This window comes from Schistosoma haematobium, chromosome 1 (genome assembly GCF_000699445.3).
Source record: "Schistosoma haematobium chromosome 1, whole genome shotgun sequence".
NCBI classification, from domain to species: Eukaryota; Metazoa; Platyhelminthes; class Trematoda; order Strigeidida; family Schistosomatidae; genus Schistosoma; species Schistosoma haematobium.
This window is the reverse complement of record NC_067196.1, coordinates 51,220,112-51,242,879: the sequence shown is the minus strand read 5'-3', so window position 1 is coordinate 51,242,879 and position 22,768 is coordinate 51,220,112. Positions and strand designations below refer to the sequence as shown.

The window sequence follows — 22,768 nt, the reverse complement described above, 5'->3', positions numbered from 1 at the left end:
CTAAGATCGAAATAAAGACCTATTCACTACTTGTCTTGTTTCTTCTATCAATAGCACGAGGGTTACTTTATGGCACGAAAACTTCACCTTGATCTGTCTAGTCTAAATTATGACCTTGACGCGTTAGGCTGAGCGGCTTAACCTTGAGTCTAATACGCGTGAGTTCGAGATAGGGTAGAGAGAACTATTCTAAATCCTGATTGGTTGGCAAGCACGCAAGTGAAAGAAGACAAGACAGTTGGAACACTGAACTCTGGATTCTCTGAATTCGGATTAGTACAAAAGTGTACATGAATAAATAAGTGAATATCTTGACCACGATGTACGATAATTTGGAAAAATACAGTTATGCCCGAAACAGGGAATTAGGGTAGAAAATACAGTGCAAAATATTATGTTTAAATTACAATATTTTCGGAACAAAAAAGGGTATGCTAGTGAATGATACATAGAACGAAAGCTCGTGTTATGTAGAATAAGATAGGGACAAAAATAAATATAAGTGTTTTACAGGGTTTGAATGAAATGCAATAACGTCCCAAGAAAATAGCTTTCGTAATTGTCTGGGCTTCTTAATTCCCCGTTCACAACACGCATATACACTACTTACCGTGAAACACCAAAAACAAATGCGTTTTAAGTTTTTTACAGTACGGTATATTTTATTGTGGAACAGGCTGCCAATACCTATCCGCAACTGTGATACTTTTACCAGATTCAAAAGCTAATAACCCTATTTCTAGACTCCAAAGAGCTTCAACATTTCCTTGAACGTACGCCCACAAATGAGGCACTTTATTACGGACCGCCTAGTATCTAGAAAGAACAAGAATATAACAAGTTCAACTGTTACTAATATGAATATAACCAAATCACAGAATATATGGCTTATCCTTTCCTATTATTCATTGTTTATTAATCATGGCCTTATGCTCCTAACCCTAGCTTTCATTTCCCAAATCTCTCTACAGGTTAAATGTACATTATTCTTCCTAAAAGTCATGCCTTTTTTTTCTACTGCAAGTAGACAGATAGCTCAATCTTATGGATGCTGATCTACTAAGGCCGATCATACAAAGCTCAAAATCTGGCCACAAAGTCTTGTGAGTTTCTCAATGTTTTATTTTTCTTACCCTAAAATCTTTCTTCTTTTCTACAATTTTATACCCTCTCATATCATTTGGTTTGCTATTAGTCCTTACTCCTTTAAACCATTAGTTATTTTCATAGCAGTGTGATATAATATGTGGACATCTAACCCACAAAACAGACTTTTCAACTATCTGATTTGCTTGTAACATGGACCTAGTAGAGACAGTGTATTCCAACCATGGGCTTTGATTAAAGCAGTATTCATACTTACCACAAACCTAAGAGAGCCTAACATCACAAAATGCTCTTTCTTAACAAATACCTTAATAAAAGAAAATTAGACTGAGTAATCATACCTTAAACATTCCTTCATGAATATTGGTTACTCTGCCTCTCGTCCTTTCTTTTACTTGCTCCCTCTTTCAGCCCCCTTGTGATATGGAACGAAAGATTTCATCCTGCACCATCCTCAAAGCCTTAGACATTCCAAAGGGACATAAGGTTCCTACATTTAGAAGCTCCCACCTTCAATGGACCTATCCTTGACCATCAGTTGCACATTTGTAACGCAGATTTCATGAAGCGCACCAACTGTGGTACTGATTAAAACCATCTACATTCATATCTTATAAATTATCAACCCAGCTATGTAATTTACTACAGTGGATATTGTATCATTTGTATCAATTTGATCTCGCCTGTAAACTGGCATGCCTCATGTAACAAACTGTTATTTGAGAATAAATTATTATTATTATTATAAATTGCCGTCATTATCTTTCACAAGCCTATTTAAAAATCAGTCAGCCTGAGTTTGATTCCTTCTATAAATTTGAGCAACAAGCGAACGGTAACGCCTATAGGTCTAGCGTTATTCCGAGCTAACCTCTGGTGAGCGGTGGGCAGCAAGCAGTTGGCTGCCAGCAAACGTAGTATTTCTGAATCAGCACTTACTATTCCGTGGGATGTTTGAAAACGTGACAAAATAATTCTCTTGAATGCATTGAAGAGAAAATTCTGAGTGCACAATGCAAATGCATGGGAGGTCATATGAACATTGAGCCCAGTATATACATGTAGCTTGATAATAACGATAAAAATGTAGAATAATCACCGGAGAACTGCACGGCTGTTATAGTCATGAATGTCATCAAAATGGAGGTAATTACAGTTCAAAACATCCTATCATGGTGCATTCAGTGCCAGATACTGGGGCGTAGGTTTCAGAATTTCCGGGACCTAAATATACCAAGGAAGTCGAAATAAAACTCATATTGTAACCATAATATTTAGAAAATATACAATAACGCTCCACGTCTTTGCACTTAGGGTCGTCTGTAGTGACTCACATTTATCACGAGAACACGACTGGTTTAATAAAAACAATTATTATTATAACCAACTGTACCAGTGCTTGTTTTAATGTGCTTTTGTTTGACTGTGCTAATGACAGCTATATTTTGCTTTCATTCTTATTCTCACACTTTTGATTGTGACTTCGCGCGAATTCGGTTACGTTCTGTAACCAAGCTTGTATCCTGGCACGATCTCGGTATCCTTTCGATACCACGAGATCGCCAGCAAATATATCTCGACTTGGTCCATTAACTGCCTTCTGATATTTGGCTTCTCGGGGATTTTATGGATTTATTTGGTTACGTTCAACCCTCGCCTTCTGATTTGTTTGGCACGTGTTTCTTTGTAGCGGTGTTCATAGTTAGTCTCAACTCGACACCACGCTACACGTCTATGAAGTTCTAGATTTTCTATAGTCATTTTTATGGTTCTGCTTTTTAAGCTAACGCTTCTGTTGTCTATGAGCGTTTTCAACTTGGTTACCAGTATTCTTCCACGCTGGAATTGAGAATTGATTGTCCTCATGGACTTATTGGTCATATACATGCAAAGAGTACGATTAAACAAGCTTACATTTCGAATATATTGTCAAGATCTTAAAATTTAATTCACATCAAACAACTTACGCTTAATAACTGAGCACATATACACATCGGGAGTGAATTTATCCGCAACGCAACCATGTAAACTTAATGTATCGCCCAGTGTAATAATGGTCATCTGTGCGTTCAAGTAACCACAAATTTTGTCATTTCATAATGTATTTTTAATTAAATAACTAGATTATGTTGTTAATTTTGTTCTGTTTTTAATTTTTATTCGCCACGTCTGACTGCGTTACACTGTACGTTCATTGCACTCTGGAATGATATCTCAAGTCATAGTTAGTTTAATCACATAGTTGATTGTTTCAAGACTCAGTCGCAAACAGTAAGCTAACATATTTTCGAAATGCGGCAGACGGTAAATATATCAAGGCGAAGGGTTGGTGTGATATCCAGACAGAAGATAAATGGATGATAACTGCTAGGAATTATTTATGGAATATTATTGCTCATATTCCTGTTGGATAACTGCTTACTATAATTTTTAAGTTATTCTCAATCTATTAGTTACGGTCTCTCACACTCACAGTCACTTTTGAACTAATCTCGTATAATCAATATTTTTCATCCTACGGTGTGATGAGGTCTGGTCTGCTTGTGTGTAAACCACGTATGTCTGAAATATACGATTTACAAAGCGGAGATTGATATTTATGTTCTGAACTGAACCGGGTAAAGCTAGGCGAGGATGATCAATAAAGATCCAGAATTGACGCAAGATTGCTAGTCTTCTCTTGATGTGTCATTTGGTTAACACAAGAGTAAGGTCATATAAGTCAGTATTCGGATTGATTTTGTCGCGTGATATCTCACAGGGCAAAGGTCATAACAGTTGAGGTCTCATCGACTCCGGCGAAGTAACGAAATTTGTTGTATTGTTCAATTGCATAAAACAGTTTACTCCTATTTTCTAGGTTAGTAAGAGAAAGTAACCGACCTAAATGTATACATGGGAAGCCATGGACAGTTCGATGACATAGGAAAACATCTAACAACAAATGTTCACACAGCTCAACATAGCCGTAGTTTCGGCTTCCTAACGAAGTAATCAAGTAGCGGTTTGTCAATCAAGAATTTGAAGTCAGGAGTGTGGAAGTGTATTGAGGAATCTTGACATGTTGAAACAAATAACGGCAAATTGTTTGACATGAAAGACCGTAACGGTATTAAAAATCATTACATATGACGTTACTAATATGAGTTTGTTTTCCTTATTGCAGGGCAACAAAGAGTGAACGTGTAGAACTATGGTCTACTATGATATTAGTACTGCTCTAATAATAGACCTAATCCTAAAATTGTAGATTTGTCATGATATAACTGCCTAATCTATAAGATCTTACGTGGAAGTCACACCATCGACTATACCAACTCACTGTATCGTATCAATTACCAATACATGATGTAGAACAAGGTTAGGCTAGAGAAAGAACAATATATTTAATATGACTAGAAGATATAAGGTAACATTCAGCAGAAACCACGCCTGCATGGCCGAGCCATGCCATCCGATCAAACCCAGTTCATTCAATTCATTGTTCGCGCCCTCTCCATTGTTAGGTATTTCTCCGCATTAAATATTGAATATCTATTTTCTGAGTAGTCTCGTGTTCACAGCTTTGTGGATTGTGTGGCTATTGTCCAATGCCACTACAAACGTACTAGAAGAAAAGAAACATGCTCTACGCAAGCTGAACCTACAGAATAATGAATAAACTCATTTTGTAATAAGCTTCCTTTTTTTGTACTCGAACCGCGTCTTTCAATTTTCAAAAATATCTCTGTTGTGCCAGTACGCCGCGTTCTCACTTCAGAGGCAGTTACCAGTTCTGACTGTTGTGCTGTTGTTTCAGATCGTTCCTGCTTACGAATAGACACTAATACAACGTGCTACATGACAATGGCAGTAGTCATTTACCAAAAAGACTCAGTTTTCAGTGATTCTACTGCGCGCGAGTGGGGTATTGTATGTGTCTGACTCCAGTTTAAATGTTTATAGAAATCAGCCAGTAAGAACCCAGAGATCTTGCGTGATTTTTAAATGCGTAGAAGTATTGGTCGAAATACTTTCAGAACTACTTAACGTAGAATTGCCATTAAATAAATGGAGATAAACTTGTGGCAAACGCAAAATGATGAAATATACAAACTGACCTATCGTTATACATAATTAGACAATTAAACAACACAGCAGAGGTTTTTCTTAGCTGGAAGTTTGACAAAAACACATGATTAGCATGGGTGCTTGTTATTCGACGTTATATGAAATATATAGGTCTATTAAGAGCACAGGTGCTACTAAGTTTAGCTAGCCTACAAACGCAACATGACCTGATTCACTTTTGATATGGATTGGACGCCTTGAGCTAAGCCACTCAAGGTCGCCAAATCGAAAAGGTGGTAATTAATTCCTGCATCTACTGAGGTGTTGACGTAGTAGTCGAGGTACTCTATTGTAAGTATTTTTTCTCATGTATGTTAGTAAAGTGTCCGGAACGTCCAAAGTCAAGTTAAAACACTTTGGGATAGTGACTCAGTTATTCACTTGCACATTCACCAAGTTACTGGTGGATAACTCAAACAATACTGTTTGCGTTGTTCTTCATGCCACAAACAACCAAAAAAGTGGAAATAAAGGCGAACAAAGGGGAAATAAAGAGGTAAATGTTTTGGAAGAGAAAGGGGAAATGAAGGGGAAAACGCATCAGAATGTCGCCTTTTTCGCCTGTCCGGGGGAAATACTGCGGATTTCCCCCTTTTTTGCCGCTTTGTCGATAAATTGCCGACTTTTCGCCTAAATATCCGCTGAATTGTCTACTTATCGCCTAAATATCCGCTGAATTGTCTACTTATCGCCTAAATATCCGCTGAATTGTCTACTTTCCGCCTAAATATCCGCCAAATTACCCACTTTTTGCCTAAATTTCCGCCGAATTGTGGAATTTTCGCCTAAATGTCCGTCGAATTGTGGAATTTTCGCCCAAATTTCTGCGGAATTGCCTACTTATACGCTTTGGAGTGCGCACTCCAAATCCAAAGTACCAACTACTTAAATACGAACCCATCTGAAAAGTGGATGAGTTGTATGAACTGAGTGATACAAGTAATCCCTGCTTTAAACGCATAAAAAAGAGACTACGATTACTCATATGTCTTCAGAGATAATGAAAGGATACTCGAGGACCCACGTTAACCCTTAATTTTTAATATTTCATTTAATACATCCACTCAACCAGTGAGTTCGAGTCTTATAATTTTGTTTCATTAGACGTGTACACATTGCCTGTGAGTCCCCATATTCTAATGTCATCTGTAAAAGTAGTACGAATAGTTTCATGACACTCGCTAGGTAATTTGCGTTAAGTGAAGAAATAAAGAGGATCAAAATTGTCCACTCTTCAAATTCCATTGATAACGATGCACCATTTACTCTTACTCGCTACTCCCTATAAGTGAGAACGTTAATTATTCAACCTCCAACTCCGTTATTGGTCCCAAAATTTCGTATTTCACTTTAGTACCTAGATAGGAAACTTTGCCAAAGACTTTACTTAGACCGACGAAAATTACATCTCTGTGTATTCTGGTCGTTTGCTGTAATCCGGTCTCCCTTTGGAGTGAAAAAATTAATCAAATATGAGACTTTTCCTAGCCTGATTTTTTTTCTCTAGAAGACTAGTCCATTTCACATGATATAGACTAGCAAACCGAATAACACTTTCCATTTTGTTTGATAACCACTGATTAGGCTAACTAGGTGGTAGTTATTGACTAAGTATTTACATCTGATTTTATAGACCAGACTTATTTCATCTTCCCGGTTTGTTAGTTGGCTTCAGAGAAATCAGAGCAGTATTGCCGATGGCTCTACAGCTACGTCTGCAATTGCTACTATGATTCGGGCATGGGTATCGTTGGCACCACTAAACTTATCTGGTTCAATGTGTTGGGGTAGTCGCAGAGTAACTTCTTTGTTAATAAACAAAGGGTCCGTCAACAACGCTCCATTGTTGTTGATGGCTGGCCTTTTACCATCGTCAGTAGGAAACATTATTAATATATTATGACAAGACTTCAACTTTGCCAATACTAATCGGCAACACGTCTTTGTTTCATATTGAGAGGAAAACCCGGATAGCCCAATGGTAACGTCTCTAACTGTGAAGCTGGGTGGCACGGGATCGAATCCGTCAGGGAGCACCAGTTCCCTCAAGATTACAGGTACGCCTTGCTGACTAGTGCCAGGTAGCACGAAATCCAGGTCCAGGGTTTCCTGTCATTTACGTCCAACCACCATCTAATAACAATGCCCCCAAATGCCCTGGTATGGCCGAGAGTGGGGAGAGTCCGCTCTTCCTCTCGAAATGCTCTCACATGGCTACGCGTATATAGCCTCTGCCAGGGAAGTCCTACTCACTGCCTTCTCGCGACATTACTGTTGTTCACGAAAAATGAGAGAAGGAAAAGCGAATGTCCGGCGCTTTAACCGGATTCCAAACCAATGGTGCACATGGGCTCCAATATCCTGAGGGAACAAATGGCGTATGAACCAATTGTTGGTCACCGGCTACAATAGGACTGCATCTCCTTACGTTGTTCCACTGCCTTGTAGATCAGACCTTCATGTCGAGGGCTCGGGGTGTGGTCCCCTAAGAAAACCACCTGCTTCGGTTTGGGCACCCGAGCAGTATCACAGCTCTCACACATATCGAATGAGATTTGTGTGGCGCATATGTATGTGGTGCCTCCTTGTACCAATGTCTGTGTTAAAATAAATAAATAAATACGTTAGCTATTACTTAGTTGTACGTCAGGTCTGTCTCCAAGGTTTTTTTTTCTATTGGGTGGGTCTGTATAATCTTCAGTCTTGTTATCCAGTACTACACTATATCTAATTGAATTCATTCCAAAAGTCTAGTGTTTTATGATACAGTAGGGAAATTAGGTGTTAGAATGATCAGATAGTTATTTTAGACCAGGACAGCTATCTCAGCTTTAGGAGACTTCAGTCTTCTTAATTTCATACATGCGGTTCAGGGAATGACTTCACTAAAGCTAAATTATTCAACCATAGAACAGTATGTTTGTAATGGTAAGATATTTAAACTCATTTTGAAGTTTATCCTGTTAGGATTGATCAATAGATTGTTTTTTTCTCTCTCGACAGAATCATTAACGAATAGGACTGTAATGGTGAAATTGAGGTATTTCAGTCCATTTTTGGGCCAGTCGAAGGAAAAGTTGGTTTGCGTAAATTATATATAGCTTGCCCCCAAATGCTCTGGTACGGCCGAGAGTGGGGAGAGTCCGTTCTCCCTCTCGAAATGCTCTCACACGGCCACGCGTATATAGCCTCTGCCAGGGAAGTCCTACTCACTGCCTTCTCGCGACATTACTGTTGTTCACGAAAAATGAGAGAAGGAAAAGCGAATGTCCGGCGCTTTAACCGGATTCCAAACCAATGGTGCACATGGGCTCCAATATCCTGAGGGAACAAATGGCGTATGAACCAATTGTTGGTCACCGGCTACAATAGGACTGCATCTCCTTACGTTGTTCCACTGCCTTGTAGATCAGACCTTCATGTCGAGGGCTCGGGGTGTGGTCCCCTAAGAAAACCACCTGCTTCGGTTTGGGCACCCGAGCAGTATCACAGCTCTCACACATATCGAATGAGATTTGTGTGGCGCATATGTATTTGGTGCCTCTTTGTACCATTATCTATGTGTTGAAATAAAATAAAATAAAATAAATGTTTGTCCAGAAATGAATTATCAGTAAATAAAAAGAGCTCACATTTCGTCTTTACTGACTAACTTTTTTAATTAACAACCTTAATTCTAGATCCTTTTGGGAAGTGATAAGGGTGTCGTAGTTGTCCTATTTGTTCATGAAATTCGAATAAAGCATTCTTCCGATCATACGTTATATTTGCAAAGCTAAACCCCGACATATTAAAGATGAATCCTCAACAGGAACACGGGGTAGTCCACTGATTGATCTAAGTGTTCGCTGGAATTTCCTGATCACTGTAATCTTGTGTGCTTCTAATCAGTCTCACAAATGGTCAGTAAAACCTTTAAACAATTTAAGATTCTACACAGCCACACTGTCAATCCACTTAAACTGAAAACATGTTTGATAGACTGCAGACGAACATTCGACACATTGACAGTTTAAAAAAAGAAACCTTTGTACTAAGGTTCTCACAAAGTTCGTCCCACTTTCCCGGTGGGGGCTCACTGAAATCTGGTGACATATGCTCGTGTACTGCTCTTACATTCGTTGATCCGCGTTTTAGTTCTGGGTTATGAAAAGTTTACCCAAGGTTCCGGCCCAATGACCCTACAAACTAGCGACCAGTGACTCTTCCCTCAGCACAACCTAAAGTTATGCAACCCCTAGTCTCCACTGGCTCATGGAACTATATTTTACCAGCAAATATGTTTATTCTTCAATACCCTGACCATAGCTGCTACCTTGACATGGTGTTCGGGCTTCCCTATCATGATGACGCGGTTGAGTTGTATTAACTGGAACACATGTTCCTTTAGGTCAAATTTTATTAGGTCAACAATGGTTTTTTGCAACAATCATAAAGAGGTTAGTGTTCAGTTGCCATTAGAGAGATGGTTTAAGTCGTGTCTCTTCCTTCGGCAATTCGTTTTCAGGGTAAGTCAGACCTCTTAGGATACAGAATTTCCGTACGGAGTTCCGTATTAGTTCTACTGATCGTTTTAATTTCTATAAACAATCCCCAGAGGTTATTTATAGAAACCCCACACAACAATACGCTGGCAAACACCAAATATCTTAATAAACAATCGCTATTTCGTTACGTTTGCTAACAAAATTAGCCGTTATCCATAAGGATAATTTGTTTGTTGAATTGACTCTACAAAAGAGTTGTCTATTACAAGTAAGTGTTACATTGAATTGGATTGCAGCCAGTTTAATCATCTCACTAGCACCAAAGGCAGACTCAAGAACCCCTTCCTAGTTACCTTCATGTATACATTAGCGCGTATGTCGTAAGGATAGAGAGTTCTTTAAAAGAGTTGTTTAGTAGGTACCATGTTTATATCTGTTATCGGGAAGTCCTTGGGGTAACTTTGATCTTACTTAAATAAATGTTGACTACTTACTCATGTAGCTTAAATTGACTGTTTGAAAGTGATTTATTTGTCATGAACTTGTTATTCAACTTATTTTGTCTTTCAAAACACAACTTCAGTTGTAACGAATCACGTACTGCTTTCATTGGAATCGGTAACATCCAAGTAATCGTCTACTACTGAGCCGGGTTCTAGAAACCTCATTTCACTTAATAACATTTTGGGAAAAATTACTTCGTATCACACCATAATAAATGTCTCAAGGTTTGATAAACAGATGTGGTGTATTACTAAATTGTTTTCATGTTTTAAAGCAATTTATCTTAAATCTAATATTCCATATTTTTTATTATTTACAGATGAACTTCTGGACACCAAGATTTCATTGATTTATTTCGTAATCCTGACTAAATAATGTGGTCTCTGGGAGATGTTTGCATTTATCAGCATGAAAACAAAGTTTATGATTTATTTGTTATTGAGGAAATCAATTTGGAAAACTCACTTGTTACTGTTCGTTCAAGCAGTTACACAACTTCATGTTATTTCAGTGATTTGCTAAATATAACACCAGAAAACGTTAAATTATTATGTGAAAATGATAAAATCACGTCAACTCTAGACGTATGTGGGATTATTCTGCTCTAATTTTGTCTTTAGTCAGTGGATTACTCGTATTTTGCTACAAAACTTAACACTTTATTAAATCTGCCGCTCTCTATGGTTTGTTTTAAAAGTAGTATTAAATAACAAAAGACACTTTATTATATATAGAATACAATTAGCTTGAAAACGGAAAGCCAAAAGAATCCTGTCCAATTATGGAACAATGGAGATATGTGCATTTGCACATGGAGTGAAGATGAAGCCTATTACTACGCTAAAATATTAACAGCTGATTATGAAAATGATATTTTCACAGTATCATTTTGTTTTTATGAGAATGTCGAACAGAAATCCTCTAAAGATCTGCATTATATTAATTCTGAGTTTGAGGCGTACGTGACAGACAATATGAATAAATCATTTGCACTTTCAATGAAGGTATTGTTATCATTGGTTAATGCTTCATCTTTTTACTTAGGAACAGATCAGTGATCAATGTGAACTCGAGGAAGATCATGATAGTAAACGGTAAGTATCGTGGAGTATGTTTATTATTATCTAGGGTAGTGGATTATTATAGGTTATCATTATCATCAAAAAAATTAGTTTTTGTTGGTCCTTTGTTTCCTGTTGCCTTTGTGTTTTTTTTTTAACTTAGGGGCGAAATGGAAACTTTTCAAGGATTATAAATAAGTGCAAAATTAGCTAAATACCACCGACACCAGGTAATTTTTACCCATCGTATTGTACCAAATTTGTCAGTAGTGTGCGTAAAGAGATTTATTTAGTTTCAAAAAGTGGTCATTAAATCCGAATATCTATTAATTTGAACAAATTGGTAGTAGCAGCGAAGTTTTTGAGACCGATCAACTGTGATATTCATTATAGGAGTAAATTTGAGCTGGTTTGACCAAAAATAGAACCTTTTGGAAATGCCAGTTTTTCCTTTCTTTATATTGTATGCAATGACTGGCCAGATAGATTGATGAAGTAAATCTGACCCCTGTTAAATAATGATTGGGTACCCTGTGTACAAAGTCATGGATTTATCTTAGTTTGTATTTTTTGAGTAATATATATTCCGTTACTAGTTGAATTAGTTACCTGTCGAATGCATCGTCTACTTTCAGATTTCTCATTATCTGAATAGCTTTTGCAGTATGTATATTCAGTGTTACTGAGTTCTGACGTGACGTTTGTTACCAGTTATTAGTAGGTATTCACTATTTTATCCGTTTTCAGTGAGGAATGGTGTGCTAAGCAATTTCCTCACCATCTAGGTTGTAGTTGTCAGTCACTCGTAACAATTAAATATTCTTATAGTCATGTCAGGACTAAGTAATAAAGGATGTTTTTCTGAGTTGTAACTAATATCGTTGTGTTGGGGGATCGAATTTTATCTCATATGTAATACTCCATCTATCTGTCAAACAGTAAATTACAGTGGGTTGTATGAAATGTTTAGTTCTCACTGTTCTTAACTGCCGTTTAGTAGAGAGACGGAAAGCTCTAAGAACAAATTATGCTCTTAACTTTTTTGTTGTGGCTTTACTTTTTCCCTTGTCTCTATATTTCTTATTGTGTTGCTTGTAAAGTGTGACCAATTTGAACGGTTCACCATTCTGCTAGGCTCTCGGTTGCTTTTTCTTCACATTTTCTTTAATTAAGAGGGAATTTAAAAGGTACCAAGTGCTAACAGTTAAAGTGCTATTTACTAATTTAATCAGAAACTTCCGGTCAAAATAACAAATACTTTATGTATATCTGTTAGCATACCTGGTCTACCCTTGGTATTGGCTAACAGTTCAAAGTAAGATGGCGGAAAATATTTGTAGCTTAGGTTGAGGATTTTGAGGGTGTTTTGTTTGCTGAGCTCTGTGATTTGATCGTGAAGCTTTTCATGATCTTTCTTGATAAAATCATCAGCACACACTCATAAGAATTGAGTTATTAGAATTGTTCCACAACTGACTAGCTGTTCTCTTGACTTGGAATTCGGCTGGTTATTTCTACGATTTTTTATTTTTTTCACCGACCTTTTCCTTGTTAGTTGATAGATTGGGTCACTCTCGACGTGTTTATTGATCAATGCGTTACCAGTGAATCATACTGCTGAGGAATCTCTAGTTTTCATTGTGTTTCCTCTGTCCAGTATTTTAACGTTTTTTTCAATCGAAATCATGCCCATAATTGTCCACAGCTAGTAAATTACGGAGAAATTCTAATAATTCACGTCTTACTGAAGTGTGTGCTGTTGATATCAAACAGGACAATAAAAACTTCACGGTTAAATCAAAGAGCTTAAAGAACAAATCATTCAAAAAAGTTTACAGTAGATATTGCAATCGACTCAGAAAATATATCGGTCGTGAAATTTAATTTACGCAAACTGTATTGAGAATATAAGTGTATAGCCTTCCTCCTAATATGAAGAAATTACTGGTGCGATTAGTCTGTAGAACGTTTGATCGCAAGAATAAAACCAAAATTCTGGATTTGTCTCTTTAAAAACTATTTACTACCAAATCGTATCGTAATCTAGCTTCTCACTTCACTCTTTGACAGTCTGGTTGTATTTTCTTCGGAGTAATATTTTTCAGTGTTTATCATGTGATATTGATATAACGACTCAGACTTTAGTTTAACTATTTTGAAGTCCGTAAGTATTTGCTTTAAAATAAATCGGTCATTACCTTGCCAAATTTTAGTTAAAGTGTTATAATTCTTTCTAAAATGGATTCTTAGAATTTAACTAGAAGAAATCGCCATTCAATAAATTTTTTTGAGACAACAGTATGCGATCACTGTAAAGACAGCTAAACTCTACCTGGTATTTCGACTGACTTTAAAGTAGTAGGTAAATACGCGGAACGTATTTGGTCGGTATATTGTTATGTAAGACTTCTTGAACTCGAATGACCTGGAAGAAATTTCTGTGACTTGCATTCTGTATAGGAAATTTTACAGTTCACTTAAAACTGTTCTTGAAAATTGAGGGGACTTGATAAATTATTTAATTTTAAGGATCCTTTTAGCTTGTTCTGCCATCGTAACAATCCATTCTTTGTAGATATTGTATATTATTTATCCTACGTTTTATTGCTGTTTTGTAATATTCAATAGTTAACACTCCGGGTTAAAACTTGTGTATTATTGTTTTGGAACATTTTTTATTCCCAGGGACACATACGAATCCTCTGTTCAAGATGAGGACATAAAAGAATTAAATGAAATTACTTCTCATTTGCACAAAACTTCACTTAATCCACTTATTCCTCGTAATAAAAAACAGGGATCAAAAATTAAAAAATCGTGTAAACCTGGACTTAATGAATTTTCGATTGAGAATATATCTCAGTCCACAAAACAGAATCGATCATTAGATTCTTCAAATATACAACAACACATCAGTGAATTACAATTACATCCATTATTGCTGAGTTGGTTTATTTGTGGTTACCAAACTGGGTTTTACGAAGTGAGTAGACAAATCATATAAATGTTTAACCTCATCAAAAATGAGAATTATGTTTCGGAAACTGATAGGATATACAATCTAAACATTTATCAGTTACATAGTGTTCACTGTTTGTGTAGGATGTATTAACATTGTAAATAAGTGTCCTCAACATTTTGAAGATAGCAAAAGATACGTGAACACTCACTGATCATAATTTTATGCTAGAGATCTAGGATCTCGATTTTATACTAGAGTACATTGCATTTTTTAGTCTTTCCATTTCGTCCACTTATTGTAAATTTATGATAGAATATTGTCTTAGTGATTGTACTCCACCATGTCTCATTATATGGGTGTAACTAAACTTCAGCGTTCTCCAGAGGTTTAAATATGAAAGATTGAAGAGATTGACACGATAAGATTTAATCAGAGTGAATGTTAACTAAGATTTACTTTGTGTTAAATAACTCATCTTTTTGAACGGTAACATTTCGTTAATGTATTGCATAATTTTCACTGGATAATGACATCACAAGTAGTAAGACCACATTGAATTATTAGAAATACCCATTTAGTCACTTCATTTTCTGAATATTCCGTATACTTTTCAGCTTGATATTTGTAAAAACCAATTTCTTAAATAGAATAATTATAAATATTTGAAAGAAATAATATTCAGTTTACATGTTCTCAATAAGTTGAAGTGTACACTCTTTGTCAGCTCTATAAATTATTTAATTATCTATAAATCGTTTGTTATTATAATCTCATTGGTTAAAAACCATGGAGCCTAATTAATTTTCATTTGGATGTTGAAATATCTATGATTTTTAAGTTTAAAAACATTTTAATCCAAAAAATCTCAAAATAGTTCAGTCGTTTTGAGGAATTAAATTTGCGACTTGAAAAGTAAAAAAAGACTAAATTTATATCGATAGTATGATGTTATGTATTACTAATTGTTAATAAATAGTTAGTTGGAAAGTAGAATTATTATTAATTACATGTGGATAAGAAAGTAGATGTTTCACATTATACAGAATAATTTTCTAATTATTCCAACAAGTTGAATTTAGATAAAAGTAAAAAGACTAAATATGTGATCCAAATAAATGTACAATAAATCGGTAATTATTCATTAGTTAACTGTTGAACAGAATTAATATAAGCTTTAAATGTAGCCTAATGTTGTTTTTGATTACAAATTACAATTAACATATTCATATTTGTGGTGCAGTTGACAAGTTTGCTTTAAACAGATACAGGTTTATCATTATAATAATAATTAGTAAATCTAGAAACTAATGAACTCAAAAAACCAAAAAGAGAGAATCATTCTCTGCATAATTTTCAATAATCTTAACTAATTCATTCCGACTAGTAATAGTTTCAATAGATTTAGCTTTTAAGGGTTTGAATTATGTCATTATTGACTGAATTTTGATCAGTCTTAGTATATTTGCATTGTATGCGGATTACTTTGATATAGTCATTCCATTACTAGTTTTATAGAAGAGATGAATTGCGGTTAGCAATGGGATTAAGAACGCGCGTTTCATCCCATTTAGTGTGAACATGAACACTGCAATGAAGGTAGATCCAGTCAATAAGTCCCATTTTACACTCCACTTCTAATCACAATCCATCTCATGAGAAATTCAAAAGTAACCAAAGAGTGTGCTACGTAGTTGTAATTCAGTTTATTAATATAAATCAATGTGCTTTTTCTCCTACCATTACATCGATTTGTGTAATAAATATCACTAAACTGTTGTTAAATATAATCTAGTAGGATTATCATTATTATTTGAACACATAAATATAGGTAGAAAGGGGCACCGAATACATATGCGCTACACAGGTCACTTGATTTGTGTGTGTGCTATGATACTGCCCGGTTGCCCAAACCGAAGTAAGCAGCTTCCTTAGGGGGTCACACCAGGAGCCGTTGACCTATAGGTCTGATCCACAAGGCAGTGGAGCAACATCGTGAGATGTAGTCCCATGGTAGCCAGTGACCAACGATTGGTCCGTACTAATTATGTTCCTTCAGGACTCTAGATTCCATGTGCACCATTTGTTTGGAGTCAGGGTTTTCTAACTCCCCCTAGGTGGATCATTTGTGTCAACCAACCCGGTTAAAGCCCCAAACATTCGCTTTTTGTCCTCTCAATTTCGTAAACGACAGTTCCGCCACGAGAAGGCAGTGAGTGGGGCTTCCCTGGCAGTGTCTGTATACGTGTGATGTCAGAGCAATTTAAGAGAGAGAGCGGACTCTCCCCACCATGGGTCATACCATATCTAGTAGAAATATTTTAACTTGGAAACTTTAAGGACTTAGATGGTGATATTTAATACTATAAAAGTTTTGAGCAATATGGTGTTTGAAGTTTGTTCAAGTTAATAGGGTATTACATAACTACATATAACCTAATGAATTTCACTTGTTTGCCAACATAACATATCCCTTATTAGATGTCGTGACTGTTCTCTGCTTACAAATCCAGTGCTACAAAACTAACCCGAGTAATCAATATTTTATTAACTAGCCAATTTTTATAAAGTGGTTACGAATGTCGTGTCATAATTTGAACAGTCACCTGCGTAATATATTTCGCAATAAACAGTTGCTAAATATCATATGCAAAAAATAAGTAGTGAATATACAATAAACTGAATTATTGATGAGGTCAACGTCTATACAGAGATTAATCATCATGAGTTAATTGTTCCACTGCGAAAACAAAATTATTGTCTAATATCATACAAATTATTGAACAGATTCACGTTTGTTTGACAATATTTGTGATCATAAGAATGCTGAACGATGCATACATAATCGTTTGTTGGGATTACTTGATCAAGAACTTGTTGCAAAGTATTTACTGACGAAGGAGAAGGATACATGGAGGTCGAATAATAATATTAGTAATGCTACCGTGTTTCAATTATTAACACCCACCCCCTCCGTCAACGAAAATTCTTCTTATCTTTCGTCATATTCATTAACGTAATCTATCATCTACCAGAGAACGTACACATGAGCATACAGATTTTGTGTACGGTTTCCGATCCTTGTAGAAATGAGAATTACGAACCTCAAAATGCCAATAAGTTCCTCTTTCGAATACACTAACAACGTGCTTTAGTGCTTCCAGCAATGAAAACGCTACCAGAAACAACATATCTACGTGCATATTTTCTGTGGCCGTGATCAACTTACTCCTTCTTGCTAGATTATTATTGTTCCGAATTGGGAGAAAGGCAAATAATCAAAAACTTTTTCCTTTTTTGTATCCGTTTTTCTATAATAATAGTAACTACCGATAGCTTCATTTCTAAATTGTTGATTTCATTTGATGATAGACTACACTGATGATTAGCACAGTAGGTATAAAAAATTTTCATTCATGAGTGGGTTGGTTGTGAATATTAGATTTTAATCACAATAGGACTAGGATCATATTTGAGAATATCTTAATTTTATCTGAATTATTTCTAGTTACATTAGTCACTTCATTATTCGATTTGTAAGTAGTAACTTACTTTATATTACTTGTAAAGTCTGATTTGATCTACTTCAGGATTTATCCTTACTTCTCGACTACTTTGCAGAAGCTTTAGCTATATATAATCTGTGTGTAGTTCCCTTCGATGTTCTATCTTCTGACCTTGCAATTTTATCCTGCTTCATCTGTTATAATGTAGCATTTCTTATCAGAAGTTTATCATTTGATTTTATTATCATTATTACTATTATAATTGTCTTATCATCTTTGACTGTATGTATAATCTACACTACAACATACTTTTACTGCACACACTATTTGGAAACCAGTTTCGGGGCATCGGTCCCATACTTAGGTTTTTTTTATTTTATTCGGATTTCATAGTTGTGTGGTTCAAACAACCTTGGTACGGTCAGCATTTTGTCTAGTACTTCTCATATTGGTATTTATTTTACTATGTGTTAGTTCCCGTTGCGAAGGTTTGACTTGATAATTTCAAATAAGTTGGGGGTTGAGCTGATCATTTATGCTAACAAAATAATGGAATATCATGAATCCTGAAACTACACAGAATTAAATCGTTCTATATAACAACTAGCACTCTTCGAATAAAAGGAAAGATCTCTTTTACTTCTGCATAAAGCTGTATTTAAAAACTATGTTTAAGTGTTTTCTAGGTCAAAGAGTCTTCCCGTGAAATCTCGACCAATTCTAAAGAATATCTAAACTACACAAAAAAAACCTTATAGATCTGTAGAGCTGGGAAATTTACTGATCAAATCAGCATTAGTATTAGATGCTTATTTTGAAGCCATCAAGTCGATATAAAAAATATCAAAATTCAAAAAATTCCTCCTAAATATAGAGAAAGACTGGCTGTTAAAGCTTTGTTAAACGCCACAACTAACAATAGTAGGGAAGACCTAACTATTCAGCGAACTTCGACCGTTCATTCAAACAATCGCGTTTAAATTTGTTCATTTCTTATATAATAAACACATGATAATTCTGCTCTGTTTCAGATTTAAAAAGTATTGCATTTTTCACACCCACTCGCATACACACAATGATATCTAATACAAAATCACCTTGACCTAAATCTCGTTACACTGGTACGATCAGATTCAGTTTAATCGTACCAAATATTCTGTCTTGTCCCTCTGCACTGTTTGAATTTGCGTGAGCTTGATTCGGCTATTTAATTATTTTTTGAAGGAGACATGAAACGTCAGGAACTCAATTTCTTAATTACTAAGGTACCACAAATACGTGGACTAGTTTTGCTTACATTTAAAGTGAGTTTTAAAAACTTATTTATTGGTTTAGTCGTTTGACTCTGGACTAATGAGTTACGTGTACAAAGCCTATCGATCCCAACTTGGAAACGTCTCTTAATGTACTCAATCGTAACTACTTGCCAAAAGCTTCATGGATTTATGCCTATTCTCAATCCGTCACTTATTGACGTAGCATATTAAGGTAGATGTAAGCTTTTGTGTGACTCGTGCAACCGTTCTCTAAAAAAATGCATGCTTTATATTGTTGTCAAACATAATACCTTGATTTTTTGGTTCCATTGATTACTACTGCATTACTTTTAAAATTACACTAAATACTTGAGCTCATTAGTAGCCGGTTACTGTAGTTATTTACCGCAATTTGTAGTGTTAAATAAAGCATGCTAATAAGTCAACTTCATAAGCACTACAAAACTATCTCATTTTTACATGTATTGAAATTCATGTGTTTATTATTCGTAGTGTTGTCAAATAAGATCGCTTTCCAATTTGTATTCTTTAATAAAATGTGTAGAGGCTACGCTATATCTGTCTCTTACATCACTACGTTGAAGCGGTTACATCGACAAGAATAGTAAAGTTTTCGATATTGCATAGAAAAATAATACCATGCGAAATTATTTTATGATGGCACTTTGCGTTTATCCAAACAACCAGGTATTATTTCATACTTTCTATAAAAATGTGTGGTTGATTATTTAACATGTCTGCTTATATTAACTCTTTACTGTTTGTATAAAATCTTCAGTATTGTGATGTGACTCACTCCCCACTTCTGTTTTTTCTTTACAACTAGGAGTCTCTCGCGTACCACGGGGACAGCAATTAGCTCACACGGTGAAGTGTAACTGGTGTATATATTGTACAGTATTTGTAGTGTTTTGTTAGTTAAAACGTGTTAGTGTTGCTTCATGAATAAAATGGTTTAATTTGTCAGTTTAAGGACTTATCATTGATCAGTTTTGTTTCGTTCAAGTTGTGACTAAAACTTGACAAACGATGGAGGACAAATCTATGTTGTCTATTTATTGTGATACATTTCTATTTGTGGTGTCTTTTTACCTACCTCGTTCTATATATTTATACTTAATTATTGAGGCTGACTTGTGAGTCTTATCGTTATTGAACGTAATTCCATGCAGTTCGTTCATTCAATCTTGAAACCTGTTTATAACCCGTCACTAAATAGCATTTACTATGACTCAAACATAAACGTTTTCCGAACAGGTATGTTCGCATAACAAAATCCGGTTTACAGTCTCACACTATTTCGGAGAATTGTGAATGTTCCTAAGGTTTGAGGGTAATCTATTAAGTACGTTTGTTTCAGTATAAAGCTTACAAACTTCCTCACAAGTTACGGCATAAACTTGACTATTAGCAGTTCGGGTGCACGATTTTGGTTTCATTGTATTTTGTGAGATAGACAATTCGTTTGTAGGTTTTTTGCTTTCTTGTCGCTTCATCCTACTTTATGCAGACCAGAAGACAAAATAGCATAATCGAGCAATTGTAACACCCACAAAGCAAATGGCTGCCGCGCACGGGATATTAATTCAGACAAAGTGTATGTCATCTGGTAAAAGCAAGGAACTAAAGGAGGGGACCGATCTAGGTCTTATGTGACGTCGGGTTCATCAATGCGGGCGTCAGTTTATGTTGGAAATTATGCGCCTAACACGTCGCTCGACCAATAATGCTAATCCTCAGAGTGAACTGAGGTAGTGTGGTTTTCGGTGTCAAAGCTACATTGGTGTCTGGTGGTTAAACTCGTCTTTAGTGCATATAGTTCAACAACATAGATGGTCTGCGTTGAGTAATCTTAGGTCTACTCGAGTTACACAGGAATGATGTGGGCAATCAGCCCAAGTAGGAGTGGTACATCACTGTTAGTATATGATGTCGATAACCCATTCGTCGTATCCAAGTGCAATGGCTGCTTTGGTGGCCGTATAACGCAAAGGACATTATCACGTAAAGTTATGTTGACGGCAAGGAAACTTTGAGTTAATTAGCAGTCATAGCAACAAGCGGACTATTGTTTCTATCAATTTCTAGTGGTCTGACATGAAGATAGATAAAATTGCTTCAGGTGTCATATAATAAAAACCAAGTAAACCTTGAAATAAAAACTTAAGGTTCAGGGTATTCGTCTGCTTCTTGAAGTCTTTCATCTGAAGTGACGAACAATGACATTAGGAGGGTCCCAAAGATGCATTAAAAGAAATTAGAGCATATAGAGTTTTGGCTAAGATACATAAAATACTGATGATCAAATGAGGAATAAATAAACTCAAACATTGATATCTGCCTCTGGTAATTAGCCGAACTAGTTGCATATGCATATTCAGAAAAAGGTTTGTAGTGTGGCGTCGCATCACGGTTGAATATGAACACCGCTACCAAGAAGTGCGTGACAAATAAATCCATAAAATCCCCCGGAAGCCATATATCAGAAGGCAGTTAATGGACCAAGTCGAGATATATTTGTTGGCGATCTCGTGGTATCGAAATACCGAGATCGTGCCAGGATACAAGCTTGGTTACAGAGCGCAACCGAATTCGCGCGAGTTCACAATCAAAGTGTGTATAATGGATGTTTTTAGCACAGTTAAGCAAAGAGCACAATAAACATTCACTGGTACAATTGTTTATAATAATAATTGTTTTCAATAAACCAATCGTGTTCTCGTGATAAAAGTAAGTCACTACAGGTTTTTGAAAGCATGAAACGATGTTACGACTATATGTTAATGGGATTGATAAAGCCTACGTTCAATAAGAATAAAACGTAACAATTTTTCCATGATTTTGGAACACAACCTTACGAGAAGCATTAGTTCATTTTCCCGAACCTCGAAACTTTCATACTGACAGTCACCTCACTAACAAAGACAATGTCTATGTCGAATAAATTTTAAAAACTTTAATCAAGTTAATAAGTTGGACATTAAAGTGACAGCATTGTAAAATATATTCGAAACTAAAACTAATCACTGTTTAGCGGTAAATAAATCCCCAAAATAAATAGCTCTAAGTTTTCGACATTGGATGCTGACCATATGTTTTGGTGGACTCATCTAGCTGAAGGCGCTCGGTCATGCATCCGCACCAGATCACGTGTAATAACGCCGTGCTCAACATCAACCGCAATCGCTAGCCAGATTAGATCAGAGAATTCCGATATATTGGTCATCGCCAAATATACTCTTCCGATCTCCTTGACTCTGTCTTTTGATTTCTCTGGGTGGGAACGAGATATATAAGAAGGTGTTACTGGTAAAAGCGTTGTCAAACACTGAATACCTGTGTCATCTTCAACTGTCCAACAGCACGTTTGTTCAGAGTTAGTTTTTTAAGAGTGTGAAGTTTGCTTTAAGATCGAATTGAGTCAAAGCCTGGTCCAATGGTTGTGAATAAAATGGTTGGAATAATTATGGTGAATTAGTTTGAAACATACTGAATCTTCATCGATTGCTGTTTTTGAGGCATATTTGGTGGAAATCGAATCGCTATGTTTCTACACATGTAATGCTATCTGGCATAGTGGAAGGTAGACAGAAAGCTATAGGTAACCAAAACAAAAACAGGCATCAGCCATGAAGCAAATGATCTCACTTTCACATGTTATCCAGTTTTAAAATCACACATTCATTTCGATTGTTTATTTCATCCAGCACGTTGAGATGTATTACCTAAGCGTATTCATATATGTGTACATAGCTTT

At 35.9% G+C, this 22,768-nt stretch overlaps 1 protein-coding gene across 3 annotated transcripts; it reads left to right on the top strand.

Moving 5' to 3' along the window:
- Positions 1–5,402: 5,402 nt before the first annotated feature.
- MS3_00001536 (uncharacterized protein) lies at positions 5,403–22,061 on the top strand. 3 transcript variants are annotated; one of them, XM_051209011.1, is made up of 7 exons: positions 5,403–5,508; positions 10,528–10,792; positions 10,829–10,891; positions 10,943–11,212; positions 11,253–11,302; positions 13,955–14,252; positions 19,838–19,977. In XM_051209011.1, exons 2-7 carry the CDS (start codon positions 10,583–10,585, stop codon positions 19,868–19,870), a joined length of 924 nt encoding a protein of 307 aa, XP_051074425.1. In that variant the 5' UTR covers positions 5,403–5,508; positions 10,528–10,582; the 3' UTR covers positions 19,871–19,977. The 3 variants fall into 3 exon arrangements, with proteins under 3 accessions (XP_051074425.1, XP_051074424.1, XP_051074423.1); XM_051209010.1 differs by having other exon boundaries at positions 10,829–11,212; positions 11,253–11,499; XM_051209009.1 differs by having other exon boundaries at positions 5,403–5,498; positions 11,253–22,061.
- Positions 22,062–22,768: the final 707 nt, after the last annotated feature.